The sequence below is a fragment of the Paramormyrops kingsleyae genome, chromosome 14, assembly GCF_048594095.1.
Source record: "Paramormyrops kingsleyae isolate MSU_618 chromosome 14, PKINGS_0.4, whole genome shotgun sequence".
NCBI lineage: Eukaryota > Metazoa > Chordata > Actinopteri > Osteoglossiformes > Mormyridae > Paramormyrops > Paramormyrops kingsleyae.
In genome coordinates this window covers 12,457,385-12,479,597 of record NC_132810.1, presented here as the reverse complement: position 1 = coordinate 12,479,597, position 22,213 = coordinate 12,457,385, and the positions used below count along the sequence as shown (strand labels likewise).

At 43.8% G+C, this 22,213-nt stretch overlaps 1 protein-coding gene across 7 annotated transcripts; it reads left to right on the top strand.

The window, feature by feature from the left end:
• The first annotated feature begins 1,435 nt into the window (after positions 1–1,435).
• fbxo34 (F-box protein 34) lies at positions 1,436–21,881 on the top strand. Of its 7 annotated transcripts, none has more exons than XM_023798757.2 (5): positions 10,029–10,196; positions 10,792–10,862; positions 10,976–11,034; positions 14,075–14,242; positions 18,133–21,881. In XM_023798757.2, the coding sequence occupies exons 4-5, from the start codon at positions 14,172–14,174 to the stop codon at positions 20,072–20,074; spliced, it is 2,013 nt and encodes a 670-aa protein (XP_023654525.2). In that variant the 5' UTR covers positions 10,029–10,196; positions 10,792–10,862; positions 10,976–11,034; positions 14,075–14,171; the 3' UTR covers positions 20,075–21,881. The 7 variants fall into 7 exon arrangements, with proteins under 7 accessions (XP_023654522.2, XP_023654525.2, XP_023654523.2 ...); XM_023798755.2 differs by having other exon boundaries at positions 10,029–10,242; XM_023798760.2 differs by lacking the exon at positions 10,792–10,862.
• Positions 21,882–22,213: the final 332 nt, after the last annotated feature.

Sequence of the window (22,213 nt, the reverse complement as noted above, 5' to 3'; positions counted from 1 at the left end):
TGAACCCTAAGCATCAAATCAGCATGTTGTGAAATTCTTGTGATTAAGATTTTTAGGACTTTTGTCTTACGTAAGCTCAGTTTTCATTGATTTGAATGAGTTAATCAGCTGTAACGTGAAGAAAAGTAGATCTCAATAACTGATTTAAATACAAAGTAAGTAAACATTGTGTAAAGCCAGTATATCAGATTATTTAGCACAGAGCTGGATAATAATAATAACCTAGGCTAATCACTTTGGTATAGTTATTTTCTGAATTATTAAGTCACTTTTTAAATCACCTTTTTAGTAGGATCCTCCACATCTCTGCTCAAGTTGGTGAACACCTCAGTTCCTGCTCACTGTGGGGGAGGTGCAGACATGTAAAAACATGACCAACAGCAGTCCCAACAGGAACCATGCATCCTACATTCTGCATGTCTCACTTCCTCTCACCTGGGGAAATAGATGTCCTACACCATGACCTGGATAGCGCAGCCGAGCAATGGCCTGTGCAGCATAAGTACACCAGAGATAAAAGGCATACAAAAGGGTTAAGTTTGTTAACATAAATGAGAAAAACTATATAGAATGTATTTAAAATTTGACCTTCACAAACGTTCAAGGCTGCCCTGATACTACGATAAGGGCCTCTTACTGCAAACAGGTAATTCCTTACAATAGAGGAAAATCATTGCAAATGTGCAGCATCACATTTCTCTGCACAAACTGGGGTGGGATATTTCTCTGACATCCAAGTCAAGAGAAGGACGCGATGCAAAGTATCTCTTGGCAGGTCATCCATGTATTTTTAACGATGGAAAGAGTAGATGATATTTCTGAGAGAAACTCGAGACGTCGGGGATAAATTATTGAAATACCGGTGTTGCTGCGCACAGAGCACGTGTAAACTCCGTAAACGCAGGTCACTGGACTACTCGGTGTATTTAGAGACAAACGTGTGTTGTCAACTAATGATGCCCATGTGTGCATGCCTTTCGGATTTTATCTGCTGGAGTAAAATGTGTTTTTACGAAAACAAATAATATTCATTATGAACGCCACAGGCAATCCATTTGTTTTACGATGAATACATGTATTTTTATATCTTTTTTCTTCCAAAATTTTGTTCTAAAAAATTGAAAGTATATATTGAAGCGCCAGTGTTTGCAACAATAGGTAAAGTTGCTATTATCTGCATATTTTAATATACAGATGATAGGTGGCAAGTGAATTCTAACGAATTCGGTGAACTTCAGTAATAATTAAATGTGTTGTATTTATTAGCTCAGTATCACTGAATTGGAACAGCGTGCCAGAAGCGACAAATAAACGAACAAATGAACAGAATGAATACTTCTTGGAAATTAACTCTTTTGGTTGACAGACAGCAAGCTACTCGACCCCACGTCTCCATTCGTGCTGTACGTGCGCGTTCCCGACAAAGGACGTCAGAACGCTGCGTGCTATATGAAGTGGCGATACGTAGTTCACTTCGCGATGTAGAGAGCAGTTGGGGGTATTGGAGGATTACTCCGTGGACGAGGTTAAATAACCAGCGCGAAACGATAACATTCAGTTCTTAATACGTTTTGGCATTTTTATGAAAAGTGCAGACCATGGCGACGTTCCGGAACACGTTCGACTAGTCAGAAGACAGGACGTTTTTGCTGGGCTTGGAAACCGCAGCTGGTGGCACCGAAACCGTCCATTTCCGACTTCTTTCCCCTGCGGGTCAGCTAGAACTGAGGTTTATATGGTATGCTTGTTTTCCCTTTCCATTAAGGTTTTTGTATATACTTTGCGATTTCGTCGCTGACATCCATTTAGTGTGCGTGTTTCGGGGTTTAAAACGCTTTGAGAGTCGTCGTTGGCTGGTTAGCCAGTGCTAACTAGGTGTGCACCTAGCTCCTATGTTTCTGACGGGAGAAGTCGAGAAAAGCCACGTCGGGGAAAACGGAGGTGCCTTTCTTTTTTTATTGTTTAAAGAAATATGTTTCCTTTTTCAGCAGTAAATGTAGTGTACGCTTTATCGTGACAGCCGCACCGTGCCTGTTACAACATACAGCTAGGTGTGTTTCGGGGCGCTTTCATAGCTTGCGTTTCTCTGGCGCTGCGGTGATACTGGAGGCGTCCTTTCTGCTCAGCAAGTCTGGGGTCCAGTTTAGGTGACTAACAGTTGTAACTAGCGGGTTTGTTATTAAAAAAGAAAGAAGGTGTTTTATTTTAAAACACAGTTGTATAAATTCGTTTTAAAATTCGTGTGACTAGCTCCTGTAGCAGCTCTCCGCCAAGTTCAGTGTTTTGTGCATCCGTTTTGAAATGGACGTATGAGACATGGGTAAGATTATTTTGAAGTCAGGTGGGATTCCAATATTGCGACGCAACGAAGGGTGCTTTAAAAGCCCCATAACTAGCCATTATGGTGCAAAATCGGGTGTGAGACATTGTTCAGTTTGGCTAACTGTCCTTTATTAATGAACTTGTGAACTCTATATAGTACCTGATTGCAGTGATAGATCATAGGTTATTTTCAAGGCGAAAGCTTTTTATTGTCTTGGATGACTAGTAATTTAACTCATTATTAGATGGGGTGTGGACAGCCGTTGAAATGACCAAATGATCTACGTTTTTTATGGCGTGGTTGACTGATGACACATATTTTTTAATTTAATGGATGGTGTCTACAGACATGTTTTGGCCTGACTTATCTACCTGCTCTGCTGTGCTTTGTCTGGTCTCCAGGTGTCTTGTTGGTCTTCCTCAGGTTAACCCCTTATCTCACTGTGAGGCAGCTGTTTTGTAAATGTAAACATCTGCTTGCTGCAGTCTTGTAACGGTTATTGCACTCAAGATAGGTACAAAGCCCATTTCCCAGACAAACTTTGAACTCAAGCCTGGGCAATATTTAACAAGTCTGTCAGAGGAAGGCTTCAGGAATCACTCAAGTGTGGAAAGAGGATTCGTTTGGCACTTATCAGTAGAAAGGTGTTGCATTTTGCTGAATTGAGTGGTCTTAGGTTATTTGCTCATCAATGCAAAGGCCGGTTATGGAATGTATCTTTGACTTTTTGAGGCACTGTCTTACCAATTTTATTTTCATCTTTGCCTTTTTATATTTTCGGGGGGGGGGGGGGGGCAGTGGTTACCGCATGGCACTACTAGTTTCTTACCGAATAGATGTCCCTGTCTCAGTCACATTGCAGGGTGAAGCTGGTGAAATGTCTGCATGATTCATGGAGCTACAGCTATTTGTTTACTGTTCTCATAAGGTGCTGATCTCACCACTGGCATAGAGTATGTAGTCGTGCTTTTCTAATTGTGAAGGGGGGATGTGTTCTGGAGCAAATGTTCCCAGGTGGTGGATGCTGCAGCAAACCAACAATAGACATACTTGTATGCCTGCTGTATGGATGATGTCATCCCGTTCCTTTCTGGTCTTTATGAGGCCCTGTCTTCAGATTGTCTAGTTGTAGTGCAGGGTCTCCCCCACCCCCTGTTTTTCAAATTGCAGTGATGATGCATTCAACAGGTGCCCTCTTCCCAAGTTCTGCACAATGGTGCAGTTTGTCTGGAGTCATGTACAGGCAGCAGGGTCTTGCCCTCTGGCAGAGGCCTCGGTTGACAGGTGTGCCAAAAAATCAACGTTCTGTCTAGGCTAGGGGTTCCACACCTTTTGATGTTTGCAGACTGGTTTGACTTAGAAAAAATTCTCAGACTGGTAAAATGTTTAGGGGAGAGATGCTGATGGATTTCATAAGGTTAATAGTTTCCAAATTTTTCAGATACAAACATGACATGAATGTGATGGGTTGAAAATTTGAAAATATAGCTTATTTTTATAAATGTACTGCCCCCTCTGCAAAACCCTCAGCATCGTGCAGCGAGTAGTTATAAGAGGCACAATGTCACAGTGGGCCTGTGTTCATAGTGGGGTACCGCCGGGTTCAATTTTAGGACCACTATTGTTCCTAATTTACATAAATGATATAGACACAAATATATACAGTAAACTGGTGAAATTTGCAGATGACACCAAGGTGGGTGGTGTAGCAGACAATGAACTAGCGGCTCAGCAGCTACAGCGGGATCTTGATTTAATTAGTGACTGGGCCAATACCTGGCAGATGAAATTTAACATAGACAAATGTAAGGTACTCCATGTAGGGAGCAGAAATATAAAGTACAGGTATTTTATGGGACCTACTGAAATAAAGGTAGCTGATTATGAGAAAGACCTTGGTGTGTATGTTGATGCTTCCATGTCCCATTCTCGCCAGTGTGGGGAAGCAATAAAAAAGGCCAATAATATGTTGGGGTATATCTTCAGGTATGTGGAGTTTAAGTCAAGGGAGGTAATGCTAAGATTATACAATTCCTCGGTGAGACCTCACCTAGAGTATTGTGTGCAGGTTTGGTCACCATATTTTAAACAGGACATTGCGGCCTTAGAAAAGGTGCAGCATAGAGCCACAAGAATGATTCCTGGTCTTAGAGGAATGTCATACGAGGAAAGGTTAGTTGAGCTAAATCTGTTCAGCCTCAAGCAAAGGAGACTGAGGGGGGACATGATCCAGGTCTATAAGATTCTAACAGGTTTGGATGCTGTTCAACCAAATAGTTACTTCAGCATTAGTTCAAATACAAGAACTCGTGGCCATAGGTGGAAATTAGCGGGAGAACATTTCAAACTGGATTTAAGGAAGCACTTCTTTACACAGCGTGTAATCAGAGTATGGAATAGTCTTCCTGATAACGTAGTGCAAGCTGAATCCTTGGGTTCCTTTAAATCAGAGCTAGATAAGATTTTAACAACTCTGAGCTATTAGTTAAGTTCTCCCCAAGCGAGCTTGATGGGCCGAATGGCCTCCTCTCGTTTGTATAGTTCTTATGTTCATTCTGCAGCCCCATGGAATACTGGCTATAGAATACTGGTTCATGGACCAGGGGTTGGGAACCCCTAATCTAGGTTATCCAGTGATTTGCAAACAGAATTCTGCCTAGCTGGTGTCTGAATTGTGGATGTGTCTGAAACTCACCTGAACTGCAGATTTCATAACAAGCTGGGAACGCGTCTTGTTTGTATTTCTTCACGATACTGACCATCAGCATAGTACTTTTAATCTTATCTACTGTGCTTTCAGCCATCAATTGATTGGCTTCTGTACTATCCTCATATCTTTATTGCACTTCTGGCCTTACTCTTCCTGTTCTAGGCAAATAAATCCCTTTTGTTTCACTACTCACTGCGGAAAGTACAGAGAGGTGTGTAGTCCTTAGGTGTGTTCTGTGTGGTTTCAGTCTGCTTGAGGAGAAGACAAAATAAACCTTGGCCCCTGTGCTAATATTTTTTTAGTCCCTTGTTGAATTAGAACCATTAGACTAGTCACGTCACTAGGCAGCCTTATAAAGGGACAATTAATAACTTTATTTGTGGATGGTCTGGTTCTTACTTGCTGTTTATGGCTCCCTACAAATTACAGAAAAGCTGTTATGCAAACTTAAATGATGTGGAAAAGGAGATTGGAGAAGGTGACTACTCTGGCTACCAGGTGTTAGTTCAGACAGTTTAAAGCGCAGTGGAAAGTTGTTTTGGTTTCTCGCGACTCAACAGGGGGACCTTTCAAAGAGCTGGGCCTCTGTCTTAAGCTTAATTTCTCCATTTCTCTGTTTCTTTCACATGCCGGTGGCCTTGGCTCCTTACTAAACTGCCTTTGCTGTTCCTTTCAGTATCCATTAGTTTTGTGTAGCAGGATATGCAGCCATTCTTATGCTCCATCCACATCATCGAAGGAGCAATTATCATGTAGGTGTGAAACTTCTCATCCCGGGTGTAGAATCTGTCATTCAGTTTGCATGCTGGGGAGGGGGCATAAATGGCTTTTTTTTCATTGGTCAGAATGCGTAATGGCCCTCGGTGTGAGATGGCACAATGGCCCTTTACTTGGGTGTTGCATGTACTCATTGACTTGGGCCGGCTTCTCCATAGTTGGGCTTTGAGGAACCATCAGAGTGTATCCTGCCTGTTTTCATTTGCCAAGTCCCTTTGTTCTGCGGACAGGTATTTGTGCATTAGTCCACTTAATCTTCACACTGCTTACCTGTTATAATGTTGTAGAGAAGCCGGAACCTGTCCCAAGAAGCACAGTAAAAAAAAATTCCGAGTTCCACCTCCAAAGTCCATTTATTGCTGTTTATGGCCTTAAACATGTTAATTTGCTGTATTATAGTGTAGTCATGATCTTTGGTGTTCTGAAATCATCCCTTATGAACATGAAGCTTGAAATTGTGAGTTGCTGAATGCGATGCTTTTGTATGTAGGCCTCTCGCAGTTATTACATAATCGCCTGATCTCGATTTGAGCTGACTTTTTTTTATGACACTTTTACAGCCCTGCCCGATCCATTAATATTTCTTTACATGACATCGGGTTCATTTTGCGGACTGTTTGTGAGTGGTCTCCACCAGCCCAAAATGGAATATTCTGATTTTAGATTCCTTGTGTTCTCTGTTTAATAAAACTCTGCATAGCACCTGCACTTGTATTGTTAGGTACCCCAGTTGCGATGGGGTGACTGTCCCTGACAGCTGCCACTATTTATGGTGCAACAAACTCAATAGATTATGCCAACTGGACAAACAACTAGAGAAATGTTTTCTCCTTGTTTTTGATTTGGAGTGTGTAAATATGGCTGAAGCAAATGCAAAATATGCATTTCATCTGATATTAGTTTATATTTCTATTTCAGATATAGGATATTTAGGTACAGTAGTGGGGAGTAACTAGCGTTTAATGTAGTTAAATTACAGAATGAATGTAATCTGTTACATTGAACAAAAAATGTCACTAAATTAGATGCTGGTGATTACAAAGGGGATACGTCCAAATATTCTTTTCATTCTTTTCTTTTTGTTGCTTGGCATCTTTTCATCATGTAGAAATGTCCTTTTTGGCATATTTCCAGACAACGCTGGTCAGAAAAATTGTTGGGACTTTTCAGCTTTATTGCTCACTTTGAAACATTTGTTAGAATAGTACTAAAAAAAAGTAGCCAAATGTAGCGTTACATTGCTTTGATAAAGTAATCAAAATGGTTTCATTACTAATTACATTTTAACATGGTAACTAGTAATGTGTAACCTATTACATTTCAAAAGTGATCATCCCAACACTGTTTAGATAAGCGTTGATCCAAAAACTGGAAATGGATGACTAGGGTGAATGCTTAAAATAACAAGCAAAGAAAACAGATTTCTTTCAGTCAGCGGATACATGAACACCAGGGCCCTCTATCTTAATTCACAAAGCTGGATTTCTTGCTTAGCTGGATAAGGTAGCCAGAGTTTGGACTTTCTTTGTTCACTTACATTTAGACTACCTTAATTTTGGCAAGTTATCCAGCTTAGTTTGTTGCAGGTTTAGACAATGTGGTTTGCCATGAAATGGCAGTATGAACGGATCAGGTGGTGCCAGGAAATGTTGTGCAGTGTACGCATGCTCAAATGTTGTGCATATGCAGAGGTGGGAAGTACAAATCAGGCAGGTGGTCAACACCAACTGATTATCTTGAGGCATTTAGCTTCTTATTTGTCATTTGTTTTTGTTTTGTTGTTTTTTAACAAAGTATAAGGTAAACATACTATTTATTTATGATCCATGCTATGCTAATTAGTAAATAAAGTGCTTGCATATTACTAAACTTTTTAGGCTAACACTATAATAGTGTTATGAAAGACAAACTGTGAATCTCAATTATTTATATGTCAATCGTCAACTAAAATGTCATTATCATGACAGCTGTACTTGTACAAGTATGGGAGGTGCACTTCAGTTTGGGGGTGTTGGTTTTTTTTGTGCCTGATTTGGTCCTTAAGTTCCATGCAGGCATCTGTACAAGCACGTATCAATGATACAATCAGATGTCTGTCAAGCTGGAAATTATCTTTACTTTCACTGGTAGGCAATTGCTTAATGGGTTGGGGTAAGAGTGGTTTCATTGCGAGACATTTTGCGGTGTGCAAAAACCTGGCTTCTTTCTCACCAGTACTCCTTAATGTTTTTTATTTTAAATTATTTTTGTCAGTGTTTTGGTGATAGGCCTATTGTAGAAGCAATGGCTGTTGGCCGGTAGGCTTGATGTTTGCAGTGCTTCATTAAATTGGTTGGGCGGTTAATTTGTTCCGTATCTTCAGTTTCATAGAATTTTAGACAACCGTGTGAGATTTTGATTTCTTTTTTTAATACTTATCTGAATTTTTACTGAAATGGGACTAAATGGTTTATTGTAAGACTCAAAAAGCTATAGAATGTGATTTATGTGTGCTGTGCGGAGAGTGTAAGGTGTAATGCCAGGTTTGTGCTTGTCACTTTATTTTCATGCTGCTTGTAAACCCCGAATGCTGATTGTGGTAGGAAAACATACTAGGTGTGCCCTCCCCCAGGCTGCTGTTTGAAGGTTGGTGCATTATGTGAAAGATGAGAACATGTTCTACTGATTTTAGTAGTCATAGTATAACCTTAATTTGGTCTGGGCTCCAAAACTTGAAGGGCCTCTTGCTCATTCCCTGCTATTTGACTGGTGAAATTACCACTAGCTAGTGTAGAAGTGACACTCAACGAGTGTTTCTGTGGCCTCTATGGTGTCCTTTTACATCTGCACTGACATGATTGTGTACCTTTACCATCTGAGGTTGATCAACAACCTTAAATGCATTGTAAGCATTACTGTATACAGGCTGTTTGTAATTGAGAATCATGTGTGTCCAGTGTAGTAATGCCTACTGCCAAGTAAGGCTAGTCCCTCTGTCCTTGAGTTTCAGAGCCAGAGGGTATTTTCTGTGTGTGGGGGGTGGGGGGGTGGGGTTGAAATGGGCTACTGAATGGTTTTTAAATCAGAATCCTCATTGTCCAAGTACTTAGCATGTATGTGAAATTTGTGCTCTGCTAATAAGACTGAGGGAGGAAAACTTAGTTGCTTTTTACTGGTGGCATAGTAGCTTGGCCTTCCCTGGTAGGAGGGTAGGTTTGATGTCATGACTTGTTTTCGGGTGCTTGTAAATGTTCTGATTTTGACATAGAGCTCTGTCACCCTTCTGGCATTCCTATGTTGATTGGATTAGCTGGGCAAGTCTGCACCTTTGGAAACCGATCTAGGCTACCAAATTTTAAATACCTCCCTTAGTCCAAGATGAATTTTAGCCCAGATATTGTTTGTGGCCCCTCCCCCCTTGCTAGCACCGCCCTTTTCTGTTGCAAAGAATGAACCCGTATTGGCTGGAAATGTCAGGCATTTTCGGAGGTTTTGTAGCACGATCCCCTTAGTTTTTTTTTTCTTCGTGCAATTGCGTGCGCTTTCCCCTAGTAGGTTTTTATGCTACTTCCACCTCTCAAAACTTTTGTTTTTACAAAGATTGCTCTGGTACTAGTTGTCTCAAGCATAAAATGCTTCTAGATTACAGACGTGTTGCATCACTGCAAGCATGCAAGTCTCATTTTGTCACCCTTTTATGTGAAGTTCTTGCGTCCCTTCTGCTGAAAAGGATATGCATATGATGCAGAAATCAATGCGATTGCATTGACTGAGTAGGAAAGAGACTGAATGGTAGCATTAGTGTTTAACTTGAATGCCGTGAAAACGTGAAATAAGAAAGAGCTGACGTGTGATTGATTTGTTAAATCGATTTATGCAAGAAATAGGAGCTATCTTTTTACAGACTGCTGAAAACAAAATATCGGACATGGGTTGATCACCTATGACTGATACCTGATCCATCTAATTACTGATCACGAATATTGGATTGGTGGACCTCTAACCTAAACATTTATAATGTTACGACACTACTCTGAGGCACAGCAGTCCCCCTCATTCTGTCTTATGTAGTTCTGACCTCTGTAGCAGGTGGTGTGCTAGATTGGTGCTCCAGGAGATTTCAGTGCCTCACAGAGCAGCAGAGGTTGCTATTGATTATCTCTGCCATATATAGGCATGTGAGGACCCTGGCTGTTTATTGGCCAGCTGCAAGACATGCTTCCTTTTTATTCCTTCCTGGTTGGTGTGGGTGTCTAAGCAGGGAAGCAAAGCTCCCTTAGGCAGTTGGTAGCAGCTGCTGAGTTGAAACCTTCAAGGTGTCTGTCTGGGTTTGTCCTCAATTGGTTGCAGGAAGGAGGCAGATGTATGTGCATGGAGCCCATACAGTGCTGCATTTCATGGAAACCCGTAAGAAAACTCATATGGTTTCAGGATGTAGTGGCACGTTTAAGGGGTATGTATGCCATGCTGTAGTGTGGATGATTAACAGCTCAGTTTCTGGTTGGCTTGATTAGAGAAATTCTTAGCTGTGTATGTAAACGTACTAAGTCGAGCTACAGTTTTAGTTAGTCTTGGCAGTTTAATTGGACTATGGTCCTTGTCCCAGTATACATGCACGGGAAGGGAGTCGATTTATTGACTGAAGTATGTCTGACTCCGCTGCAATAAGTGGCGATATGGCTCCTTTCTGTTTGTTAGTATTGGGCTTTTTCCGGGTGACCTATTATGTCAGACGTTTTAAAAAAAAAAAAAAAAAAAAAAAAAATCAATAATAATGGACGCCTGGACAAATTTAGTGACACAAGCTTTAATTGCGATTTGGTCGGTAAAAACAGATACAAGATCAGCATTGCATAAAAGGAAATAGTGTTTTGTGTAGTTCACTATGCCAGCACAGTATTGGAAATTTTTCATATATCGCCATGTGATTTTGTTGTAATAAATACCAGGGTATTTCTGAAGCAAAAAAGGAGCTCAACAAATTTCTTCTGAACCCATCTAGGAGTAATTTAATAGCAAGGATGAAAATGATTATCTCAGAATGCATGCAATGGTCATGCAAAAGCAGCAGAGGTAAACTTTTTAAACTGATTTTTTTTTCCAAACATATATATACTAGATAATCTTGAAAAGGAATAATCATTAAAATTGTGAAACTTGCTGAGTTTTTTTTTCCCCTTTGACAGAGTAAAAATGTTTTAGTGAGACAAACTCCCCGTGCTATAATATCAAGACAAAATTGAAGGTAAGAAAAAGCCTGGTGTTGAACTAGCTGACTAGCGATGTAAGAACTGGATGTGCATAACATCCGCTGTTTGTACTAATACATTTTGTCCTGTCCTCTGCTATTCTCCAAGCTTCTACTGTGTACCAGCTTCTTGTTACTTCCGGGTCAAAGCCCAGCGGGGGAAACTGTGGAGCATCCGCAGAGTACCTAGACCAGTTTAGTTCGATTGACCATAAACATGCAGGAGTAAATCAACTTCCAATTGCATTATCTGGGTGTCTTAGTCCAACTACAAGACATTCAATTTAGTACAGTTTCAGTCAGACCAACATGTTTATATGTACTTTTAAAAGTCCGGTTTTAGTCGGACTAACACAATAATTCGATTTCCTTAGTGTGCATGTAAGAGTACTAGCTATTATATCCAGTGTTTTGGGATGGGGAGGATGGCTTACATTGGGGCCTGTCTGTTTGGCACACCAGTCCAACTTGTAGTCCAGGCTCACAAAATAACCCTGCTAGCCCAAATGTCCAGCCTCTGTACTTCATGGCTGACCTGGCTGCCTTATTGTCTTCAGAGAGGGAACGGGAGTAAAGGGATGCTTGTGTTTTTGCCTGACATGATCTCCATTCCACTGCTTGCCAATGCTTGTGTTTCACCCTTCATATCTGCTCTGGGTTGTTCAATAGTCAGCAGGATGAAGTCCTAGTTGTCGCAAAGGGCTTTTTGTCCTTTTTTGTTCAGTTTTAGTATCTGCAAGTTGGTGAACTTCAGTGCCATTGACTCTATATTGCAGTCTTTTATATTATCGCGGAGGGCCTGATTCCTCCTACAAGAGTGTCACACCTGCTGGAAGTTCAGCTTTTCAGGTGTGTAGCAGTACAGTGACTCATGGAATTAACTCTGCATTAGGGGTGTAATGGTCCACAGATTCATGGTTTGGTATGAACCGTGCTTTTTGGTTCACATTTCGGTACAGCGAGAAACAATTTATTTTGAAATGTATTATATACACAAAGATAAGAACAGATGTCAACCAAAGGCAATGCATCTGTCAATGTGTCTAACATAACCTAACAGATGGTTATTTGGATTTTATAAACATACATTTCTAAAACTTAATCAGAATATAACTGCATTACTCTCATAATGCTCTCAATCTCTGCTGCTGAGTATGATCGCATATACGTAGCAATAAGCGCATCTATATAGCCTTTTTTTTCCCACTTTCTTACAAAAGTGCCTTAAATGCCATAGGGAGACTAACTTGCTCTGGTCATACACGCAATCAGATGATCATCTCAGATCAGGTAGCATGTTGGATGTGTTTCCAACAACATAGCTGACAGGCAGTCTTGGTCTTATCACGTACTCTCTCTGGTAATGGTGTAATTTATTGGGAAACCGAAATGTTCTCAAACTGCTTATTTGTGAGTGACTGTTACCATCCCTAGTGTACTCAACTCACAGCTGCAGTTAGCGTGACGTTTTCCTTGTTGAATATATACTTGTTAGTTTAGGTTCCACTCTTGTCAATTGTATTAGTTTTTTTATCATGCATGCCAAACTGAAAATTATGCACAGAATGGCACACAACAAACATTACAGTCCTGCTTTACATTGGTCTCCTCTTTCTTCAGGTCAATCAACAGTGGGGGAGCCCAGCTAACCTCTAGGCACATTTTTGGTGAAATAATATAAGCCTAGTGTTCAGTTTGCCACATCCCACTCGTGCGTCTGTGTCTTGCCCTTCTGTAAAGCTATGACAGTGAATGTCTTGTACAGTGTTGATGGAAAAAGTTTCAATAATCATGATATTCCTAGTAAGTAGGGAAACTTGCAGTGGAAAGAGACCTAAATTTGTGCTTATTTGAGAGCTTAATTTCTGTGTGCTGTCCACAAAATATTGACTTTGTCTTCACAGCAGTAGATGCCAGTATGGTGCTAGGCATCTAGGTCCTTTAGCGAGCTCTGAAACTGGAGTTCAGTGGAAACATGCTGTTCTTGTTATTAAAGTAGGCTGTGGATTATGTAAGAGGGGAAGAGGAGCTGCTCAGGTAGCGGGGAGGCACATGTTTCCCCTCCATCTATGTGTTGGGATGTAAGCAGACCCAAGTCAGCGCTACACAGCCAAACATGGATTATAGAAGCAGTAATATGTATGTCTGCTTTTAATGGCCAAGTACTGCAATATGCAGTGTGGTAGTTGACCTTGCGCAGCTAATCATGCAGCTGGGATCTCTATATGTATTTTTGGCCATGATGCCTTTCTGTTTAGTGTTGCGTTTTTTTTCCTTTTTTTTTTGATGGCAAAATCAGCTTTCCAACAGCAGATGGGCTGTCACTAGGCAGCAGTGTAGGGGACTGACAGGTGGAGGCCTGCTCTTTTTGGACTGAGGGGGGAAATGGTGCATCTGAAATTTCTGCTTGAAATGCATGCACTGTTTTGCTGCAGCTCTGATCATTCATTCTGCAATGTTAACACTCAAGATTGAGAATATCCATAATTCATTTAGGCCTATATATTCTAATTTGCTTAACTTTTAAATTTCTCTGTGTTAATGCTGAACAAATTATTTGTATGTTTTCATAACCTGCCAGTTTCATTTAGCCTGTTGCCCAGTCTGACTCTGACTTGTCATTTAGTGAGACATTCTGGCTGTGCTGTCGCTATGCTGCAGCAAACAGGCTGTACCAAGAACCACTTGGGGCACAAAACAGTGTGGGATGCAGGGCATTCAAACTTGGGATGCATCCTCTAAGCAGAAGCTTCAGGTTGTGTACTGCAGTGGAAATATTTGTGTTCCTTTTGCAGTTTCAGTAAGTAGTAAAATTGGGAACAGACATGTTATGTTTTTCATGTGCAGTGTCATTTTAGAGAAATTCTTTGAACAGTGATCCCTTTTTATTGTGGTATAGATGTGTGCTGCTTTCACTCGGTAAATGTCACATTTTGTGTTCTCTCTAATGTGTTGTAATGGTTGTCACCCTGTTGCGTGCTTCGCCTGATGTTTTGGCAACGACATTGACATATCTAATGCCCCCCTTTCCTCACAGTGGAAACCTGATACCTGAACTGCCCTGATCCTGGCCTGAGCAAAGAGTGTGTTACACTGGAGGGAGGAGCCAAGTGCCTTGGAGATGTGAATTAATAATGACTTCCTACAGAGCTGCCCCCTACAGGGAACCACGGAAACTGCCCTCCACCCTGCAGCCAGCCTGGAGGTAAACACCCTCTCCACCCACAAAATTCAGTTCTCTTCCTGATATCACGCATATTCATTTTTACATACGATAGTACTTAAGTGAATACAATTTCTTTGTGTATTAAAAAAAACCTACTTGCAGTTCTACTGCTGGTGGTATTCTTGAATTGGTCTGTATTTTTCATTGAGAATTCATTAAATTCCATGTCTGTTTTCTCCCAAATTATTTCAATAATCAACATAGGTAGGCTGAAGTGGCGATTTTGTTCCAAAAAGCCCTGACATGGATTTAACTGCTGGAATTTTTTAATGCCAATATGGCAAGCTGTCATAAGAAATGACTTCCAAATATCAGCATCCCAAAAATCTCATGGATGGTGAGATTAGTGAGGTCATAATGAATTCCATCTTTGTTGTGTTTGTGTTGAAAGGAAAAACTGGGACAGTTTCCAGGAACAATTTCCAGTCAAGAGGCACTCAAACGTCCAGCATGTCTGGAAGTGCTCTGAAAGTTATTTACAGCTTTAGAAACGTTGGTCAGTGCTGGGGGCTGTTCCACCCCCCCCCCCCCCCCCAAATTGCACTACCCACTAGCTTAAGTGGTTCAGTGAAAGCAGACTGTTTCATTGAAAACGCCTGCAGCAGTTAGACCACACTGCCCACAAGCTGCAGTAGGGATGCAGGCAGAGCCAGGCACATGGTCTGGGCTCCAGTGGGGTCCTGGTACAGCTGCTAAAGCCCCTTTGTGCTGTCCTTCGGGCAGGCCCATCTAACAGTGAGTCACCCTCACGCTGGACCCGTTAAGACGACGCGTTCCGCTGATTTGAAGTGGAGCCGGATGGGTGTGACCTTTTCAGATGATGTGACTCGGCCCACCATCTTGTTCCTCTGCAGTCCCGTTGCTGCGTCTCCCCCTAGAAAATGGTCGGCTGACAGCGATGAGCGTTTCAGCAGGCCGTAGTGGTACCTTGCACTTAAAATGGACAGCGCTGAAGCAGTGAAGTCTCTGCTCAGTGATGGCCTGTGTGACTGCACACTGCACACTGCACACTGACCGAAACCCTGTAGACCTCATAATCAGCCCCTGAGCCCGCTGTCAGCTCTCTAACATGCGTGTTGGTGCTCCTCTGCAGGGTGTCTTTGCAGTGACCTTCACCAGAGACTCGCCTTGGTTTCAGGTGGCAGCTGTCTGCTGCTCATTGGCCTAAGCTTTGGCAAGGCTGTTTTTAGTCACTGTGTGGAGTTGTGGACCTGGAAATATTGAGGCTATCTGTCTGTGGTGGCTGCATCCTTTACTACCTCCATTTGTGGTTCATTTTCTTAGCATATGCCCAGAACCTGTATTTCTCTGTGTACATAAATGGGAATGAGTTGATATGAAAAAACGTTTTGCTGGTGTAGGTTGTGTAATTATACTGAGGACAGTTCTGCATTGCCTTTGCATGCCCAGTCAGGGCATTTGGAAAGATGGACATGCATCACAACAGTGCAGATCTGCTTCCATTCTGGCACATTTAGCTGTTGAAGCACTCTCGCCCACATGCATGCTTTCTGTTTAATTTAAATCTGCCTCCCACACTCTTGGTTATGGCATGAAAGGCCTCGTCCCTTGCTTATGCGTAGCTCTGCACTCAGAAGTAGCAAGCAGGGTTCGAGGTGAGCTCAGGAAATGCTGGCCCATCCTTTTGGCTTTGTTTGCTCATGAGAGCTTGCCGTCTGCCAACATGGTTGGAATTCTTTATCCTTTGGGTCTGTGGGGCGGAAGACGATAGAGGTGTGTGTGTGTGTGTGTGTGTGTGTGTGTGTGTGTGTGTGTGTGTGTGTGTGTGTGTGTGTGAGTGTGAGAGAGAGATTAATACATTGTTACACAAAGTGCTCATCTCTACACTTTTTCGTAATGTCTTGTTTACCAGCAGGATAGAGATTTTATATCCATCCATCTGAGGCTGTGGCCTGATTTTGTAGTTTGCTTACAAGTGCACCTTCAAAGTAAACATTTTGGATCGTTGTCCGTGTTACTGACAGACAGGATCTTCAAAGAGAGACTGGTCTTGATGTGTTATTTCTGGTTGGTACCCTGTCCCTGGGGAAGGGGATGGGTGAGTCATGGATTTACAAGCCTGTCATAACTGCCAGCCTGCCTCTCCTTGCAGTAAACTGCAGAGATGACTGATTGCATCATGGCTATAGTTGTTGAGTAGCCCCATACGTGTCTCCCTACGGGTGTGTTATTTTAATTTATAAGGGGGCCGAAACCATGATAAGCTTGTGCTACAGCTTAAATATCTTCTATTCCTGGAATCCTAGTGTTACCTAGGATTGAGGGTGGGTAGCTTCTGAGCAGCACGCTGCCTTGAGGTTTGTGCTGTGCCTCCCTCTGCTCCGGGTTGGGAGATTTGAATTCCACCTCCGTTCTGGGTTTCTGCAGTTTGCATGTTCTTGCAGGAAGAACCTGTGTGCTATCGGGGACACTGGTTTCCTCCCACAGGCTGAAGAGACGAAGTTAGGCTAATTGGCATCTGAGTCCTCTGTGTGTAGTGGTGTAACTGTCTGAGTGGGGCCCTTAAGGTTATTGTTTTCTGGGGTGGGGTCCTGGATTTAATAGCAGACTGACTGAAAAACTGATTTTGCTCGGTGCTGGCACATGTCCCTTCACATGGAGATGTGGTCTCAAGCTTGTCTGACCACCTCCTCGCAGTTAATGCTGACCAGTACCCCCACCCTTGTTCCTGCTGTGTTAGGATATGTGCTGGCCCCACCCCATAACCTCCGAATGCCATCCCAGATTTGGTTACAGTAACATGCCCCCTTCACACACACACACACACACACACACACACCAATACACTGGCCTGAGGAATGCCTTATAAGCACTGCTCTGCGAGGACTCCAGCTTCCCATCATGTCCCTGGCACCTGGGCCTCTGTCAGCTGAGCAATTCTGCGCAGTCCCTGCAGGGTCGGCTCCTTAGTACTTCCATTGCTCATTGACAGCTGCAGAAAACGGAGCCTTGTTTCCAATGGCCAGCCTCTGTAACAGACCTTCTCTGTGCCCATCGTGCTTCGGATGATAATGCTGCTATACTGGACTGCAAACTGACACTCATTATTTCCTATTATGTGGTGTCATTTTGCAGCCAGCTGTTTCCTTGGATCTTGCACATTTGCATGTCTAAACACTACGGTACATTTTCAGACACTATTTTCCTCTGTAGGAACCAGCAGGAATTCAATACCCAGCCAAGATGTGTTCTGACCAAGCAAAACAATATATAGGTTTAAACCGATCATATTACATTGTACTGTGTATAAAACTTTCCATCCCATAGTTTAAAAAAAATCTGTGTGCAGAATAAGGTATCCTCTCGATTTACACACTGATATGGTTTGTGTAGATGAGATGAGGCTGAACTACTGACCCCCGCCCCCCCCCCTTGTGGGGTGAGGTAGAGGAATTGTGCCCAGAATGTACCTCATTTTACCTCACTGGAGAAGAGGAAGTGTCCACCAGTGCCACATCATCCAGTGAAATGTTTTCCTAAGGGGAAACGATGCCAGGAAAATGGCTGGCAGAGGGGTTTCCCTCCCATGTCGTAGAAAAGGTGCTAGGAGCCAAGTGTGCAGCATGCTAGATAACAGGCAGGGGGTGTGTTTCGCCTTATCTGCTATGGCTGTCTCTGGCTTTCTGGGAGCGCCTGCTGTGTGTCACAGATGGGCTATTTCCCAAATGTCATTCTGTGTGTGCGAGTGCACAAAAGACTGAGAGGACATTGTCTTTTTTTGTTTTTTTTTGTTTTTTTTTTTACATACATAAAATTATGCACAAACAGGTAATTGGTTAGATTTAGTGTGTTTTACATTGCTCAAGCAGCATCGTGACTATGTGCCTCTCATTCTCTTAATTCCCCAGGTTTACAAGCATGCATCTAAAGTCATACCCCAAGTTCCAGAAGAAGGAACTTCAGCTGGAATCAAGCCATGAGAACACAAGAGGCCTTCATGTCGGCCAGCAGGGGGCTCAGAGGACCGATCACAGCATGTGTCGGCAGTGTTCCCTGGGGGGTGGCATAGTTAGCAGACGCCCCCTCGGGGTAATCTCCCCCAACACCCTCTGCAGCAGTAGTGCCAACACATTGACGTCGAAGGCAGCTGTGGAATCTTCGTGCGGTGCACGCGGCCGGAATGGAAAGGCTTCCTCAGTCAAGATGCTCACCAGTTCCTTGCTGCTGCTTTCTCCCGTGTCGGGGAACGAGCTGAGCTCCAGCCCCGGGCAGGACAGCGAGGGGCCCCTGGACATCTGGGCAGTTATCAAGCCTGGCAACACCAAGGAGAAGATTGCAGTTTATGCAGCACAGCAGTATAGCCACGGCACCGGCGAGCCCACCTCCATCGGGGGTGGGGCCCCCAGCTTCCGGACAGTCATGAAGGTGAAAGGCTGCTGGGAGGTGGAAGGATCTATTGCCAAGCGGAGGAAGTGGTGTCAGGACCGGGACAAGCAGCAGACCCTGGCGCGGCGGAACAGCATGACCAAACTGCAGTCTCTGGATAATGGCCGTGTGGAGCATAAAGAGCCGGTGTGCCGGGAAGGTGATGGCGAGGAGGGGACCAAGACCCTTTCTGTGGTGGAGATTGTGGCCTACTTTGACCAGCAGGTGGGCCGTGCCAAACCCTGCTCCCTGCGCGCCTCTGGCAACGATCCCCTGTCCGGGGTAGGTTTACCACCACCACTGGACCAGCCAGGGGGGCAGAATGCTCCAGAAAACCGGGCAGAGGTGGGGGAGGGCATCCGCGTTCAGGAAATGGTGGCGAAGTTGGAGTCTGAGTGTCTGAAGGAGCAATGTGAACGTGAAGCCGGGGGCCTGAAGCGCAGTGGCAGCCTACGGAGGAATGTGGGCCGGGTGTTGCTGGCGGAGACTGAGGCCCGGCCGGAACCCACGGCCCAGCCCAATCGGGACAGGGGTCCCGAGGGCCCCGGGAAGGAACCTGGCAGCGCATCCACCGAGCCACCAAGCACAGCTCACAGGATGGGCTCCACGGCAGCAGATCCACTCCATGCAGGAGGGGCACTTGTGCCGGGACTCGGGGATGGCAGGGTCAGCAGGGTAGAGTGTGAGTCCTGCCTCGGGCAGCGCCAGGAACCGCTCCCGGGCAGACTGTTTTTCGTGACACCACCTCCATCCACGCTGGAGCAGCTGGCCCTTGCTCCGGCTGGAGAGGAAGCCTCTCCTAGGGACATGCTGCCCCCCCAAGCCTTCCCGTGTGACCTTGTGACACCCCCCTCTGAGGGAAAGGGCCATGGAAGAGCAGACGCGGAGGTAGAATTTGAGAGCGATGGTGACTCAATCGGTCCCGAACGCTCACACTTCCCTCTCCGCCGAATGGTCTCGCACAAGTTCCTCGAGATGCGTTTCAAGATCCAGCTCCTCCTTGAGCCCCAGCAGTACATGGCCATCTTGCCCCACCACATCATAGTAAAGATCTTTGGCCTCCTACCCACGGAGACCCTTGCTGCACTCAAGTGCACCTGCCACTACTTCAAGTTTATCATCGAGAGCTACAGCGTGCGGCCAGCCGACTCCCGTTGGGTGTGCGACCCACGCTACAAGGACGACCCCTGCAAGCAATGCAAGAAACGCTACGGGCGCGGCGACGTCTCCCTCTGCCGCTGGCACCACAAGCCCTACTGCCAGGCACTGCCCTATGGGCCCGGCTACTGGATGTGCTGCCACGGCACCCGTAAGGACACGCCAGGCTGCAATGTGGGCCTCCATGACAACCACTGGGTGCCTGCCTTTCACAGCATGAACGTGCCAATGTACAAGAAAGCCAGGGATGTCGAGGAAGACTCGTAACGGACAGGGAAGGGCCCGGGCTGGTGCTTTTAATCTCGAGGGCTTGCTCGTTGCCGTGCGTTCGGTATCTGTGTGTGCTGTGTGCACGTTGCGGTAAGTCAGATTTATTTTTTATTTTATTTTATTTTTCTGCCAGGTTGACTAGGTTGCTGATGCTAATGAGGACTTGCTGGACACCCCTCCCCCCCCCTTACAGTGTACCTATGCCAAGCCCTCCTCTGCTCCTCTATGGAGACGGTCAGCACTTTAAGCTCGCATGATGGAGTTCCTCAGTGTTCAGTTCTGATACTGCTTGCTCTCATCAACAGTCAATTTTGATGAGAATCTGTTGAACCTTAACACCTTGGGTGGGGAATGGGGTAGGGGAGGCTCAAACTTGCCACTTTTTCAGCTATTTAAAAACTACTGCATTTATTTTCAGTGTGTCAACAGGTGCATTGCCCAATGTCACTTAACAGCAGTAATTAGACCATGACGCCATTATAAAAAAAAAAAAAAAAAGCACCCCCTCTACCCACCCCCAAAACCTTGTGCTCTTATCAGCCCTGCCTAGATCAGTCATGGATGTGTTAGCAAGACAGCCTGAGGTTATCTCCCTAGAGTGCGTGAAGCTTGTTCTGAGCCCTGTTATGTTTACACTGTATATAATGCAAAATAATATATCAATACAGGGTCAGGCACTAGCAATATGTGAGATTCTATCATTAGTAAGTAGAATATTTCTTTTTTAAACCCCCCAATTATGTACATATTTAAGAAATGACCTACAGTTGTGTGTGTGTGTGTGTGTGTGTGTATAATATATAGTTCTAGCGCTGGCCCAGCTGCATATTCCCTGAAGTCTTTGCATCCATTTACAGTGTTTTTATAGTTTTCCCATTTTTTTTGTGTTTTCTCCCTTGCATGATATGATCCCTGCCAGAAGGGAGACTTAAATGCAGGAAGAGGGGTTGCACTCCTCCATTGGCTATAACTGGACGTCATCTGGGGGGATAGAATAACGAAGAATAATATTCAGAAAAAGAATGTATTTTTTAAACCATTGTACAAACTCCCTGATATGAGATTCTGCCTTTGCAGGCAATTTACTTCAATAAAGCGTGTGTATTTCTAAAGGTTTTGTCAGCTAGTGTTCTGCCTTGCACTCACCAATGTTTTTCACACATGCGCACACACTGTTATTCTGTCACTGATGTCAGAATTGTCATGGTAAAAAGATAACAGCACAGAGAATGAAATCCCTTCACTCTAGGAAGTAGGGAGTGGATTCTGCCTTAATGGGCAGATTGAGTATTATTGACCACCCACCCCTCTCCTAATTCATAATATGGTCTGTTTAGAATTTTTAGTCGGTAAATAAAGAATAAACACTTTATGCTAGTTTTTTTTTTTCTGCACCCTATGCTGAGAGTCTGGGAAGTGCTGTGTGGCGTCATGTAGGTTAAAATCTTATTTCTGGGTAACAGTTGGTTGTCCAGGTTTGCCGAGCACTGCACCATTACTTTGACTTCCTGTGTGGTAATTGTTACCTAAAGGGTCATTTGTTGTAGGGATCTAAAATTGTTGAAGCACCAAAAGCTACAAAAATTCTCTTCAGTGTTCCGTTAATTGTTCTGAATTCTACATGCATGTTACGGATGGAAATATCAAAGGATCATTTTAACAGGCAGTTTGAATTGCTTCTTTCTGTGCACCTTGTTCACTCCCCCCCCCTCCCCTCTTAATATTCAGTGTGGCCTTATCTTGAACTTGTGCAACAGTGACAGTGGCTCATTATGAACGGGCAATAAAAGATGCATTAAAGCGATTGTGGTGTTAATGTTATTAATGCTTCCACACCAAGTTAAAATCAAAACTGTGGGGATTTTGGAATTTGGTCCAAGATACCTGGATTATTCTATCCAAACTACTAAAAATGTAAGTTTCCACTCGCATGATCTAGGGTCTTTTCATCAGCTTCTAGGCATCTGAGTTAAGTTCTCCAAAAATGAACACTGTACTTTTGATATAATATTCTACCTTTAACCTGGAGTGTAAAGCCTCTTGGGACTTTTGAGCGTTATAGGGAGTTGGGCAAGTTCAATGCCCATGGTGAGCGGAGTAACCTTATGATTGGGCTAAAAAAAAAAAAAGCATTCA

What these genes read in the sequence shown, in the direction of transcription:
- fbxo34 (XM_023798754.2), top strand. Translation starts at nt 14,172, where the DNA reads ATGACTTCCTACAGAGCTGCCCCCTACAGGGAACCACGGAAACTGCCC. An exon ending in ACCCTGCAGCCAGCCTGGAG is followed by an intron (nt 14,243 to 18,132) that starts GTAAACACCCTC and finishes TTAATTCCCCAG; the next exon opens with GTTTACAAGCATGCATCTAA.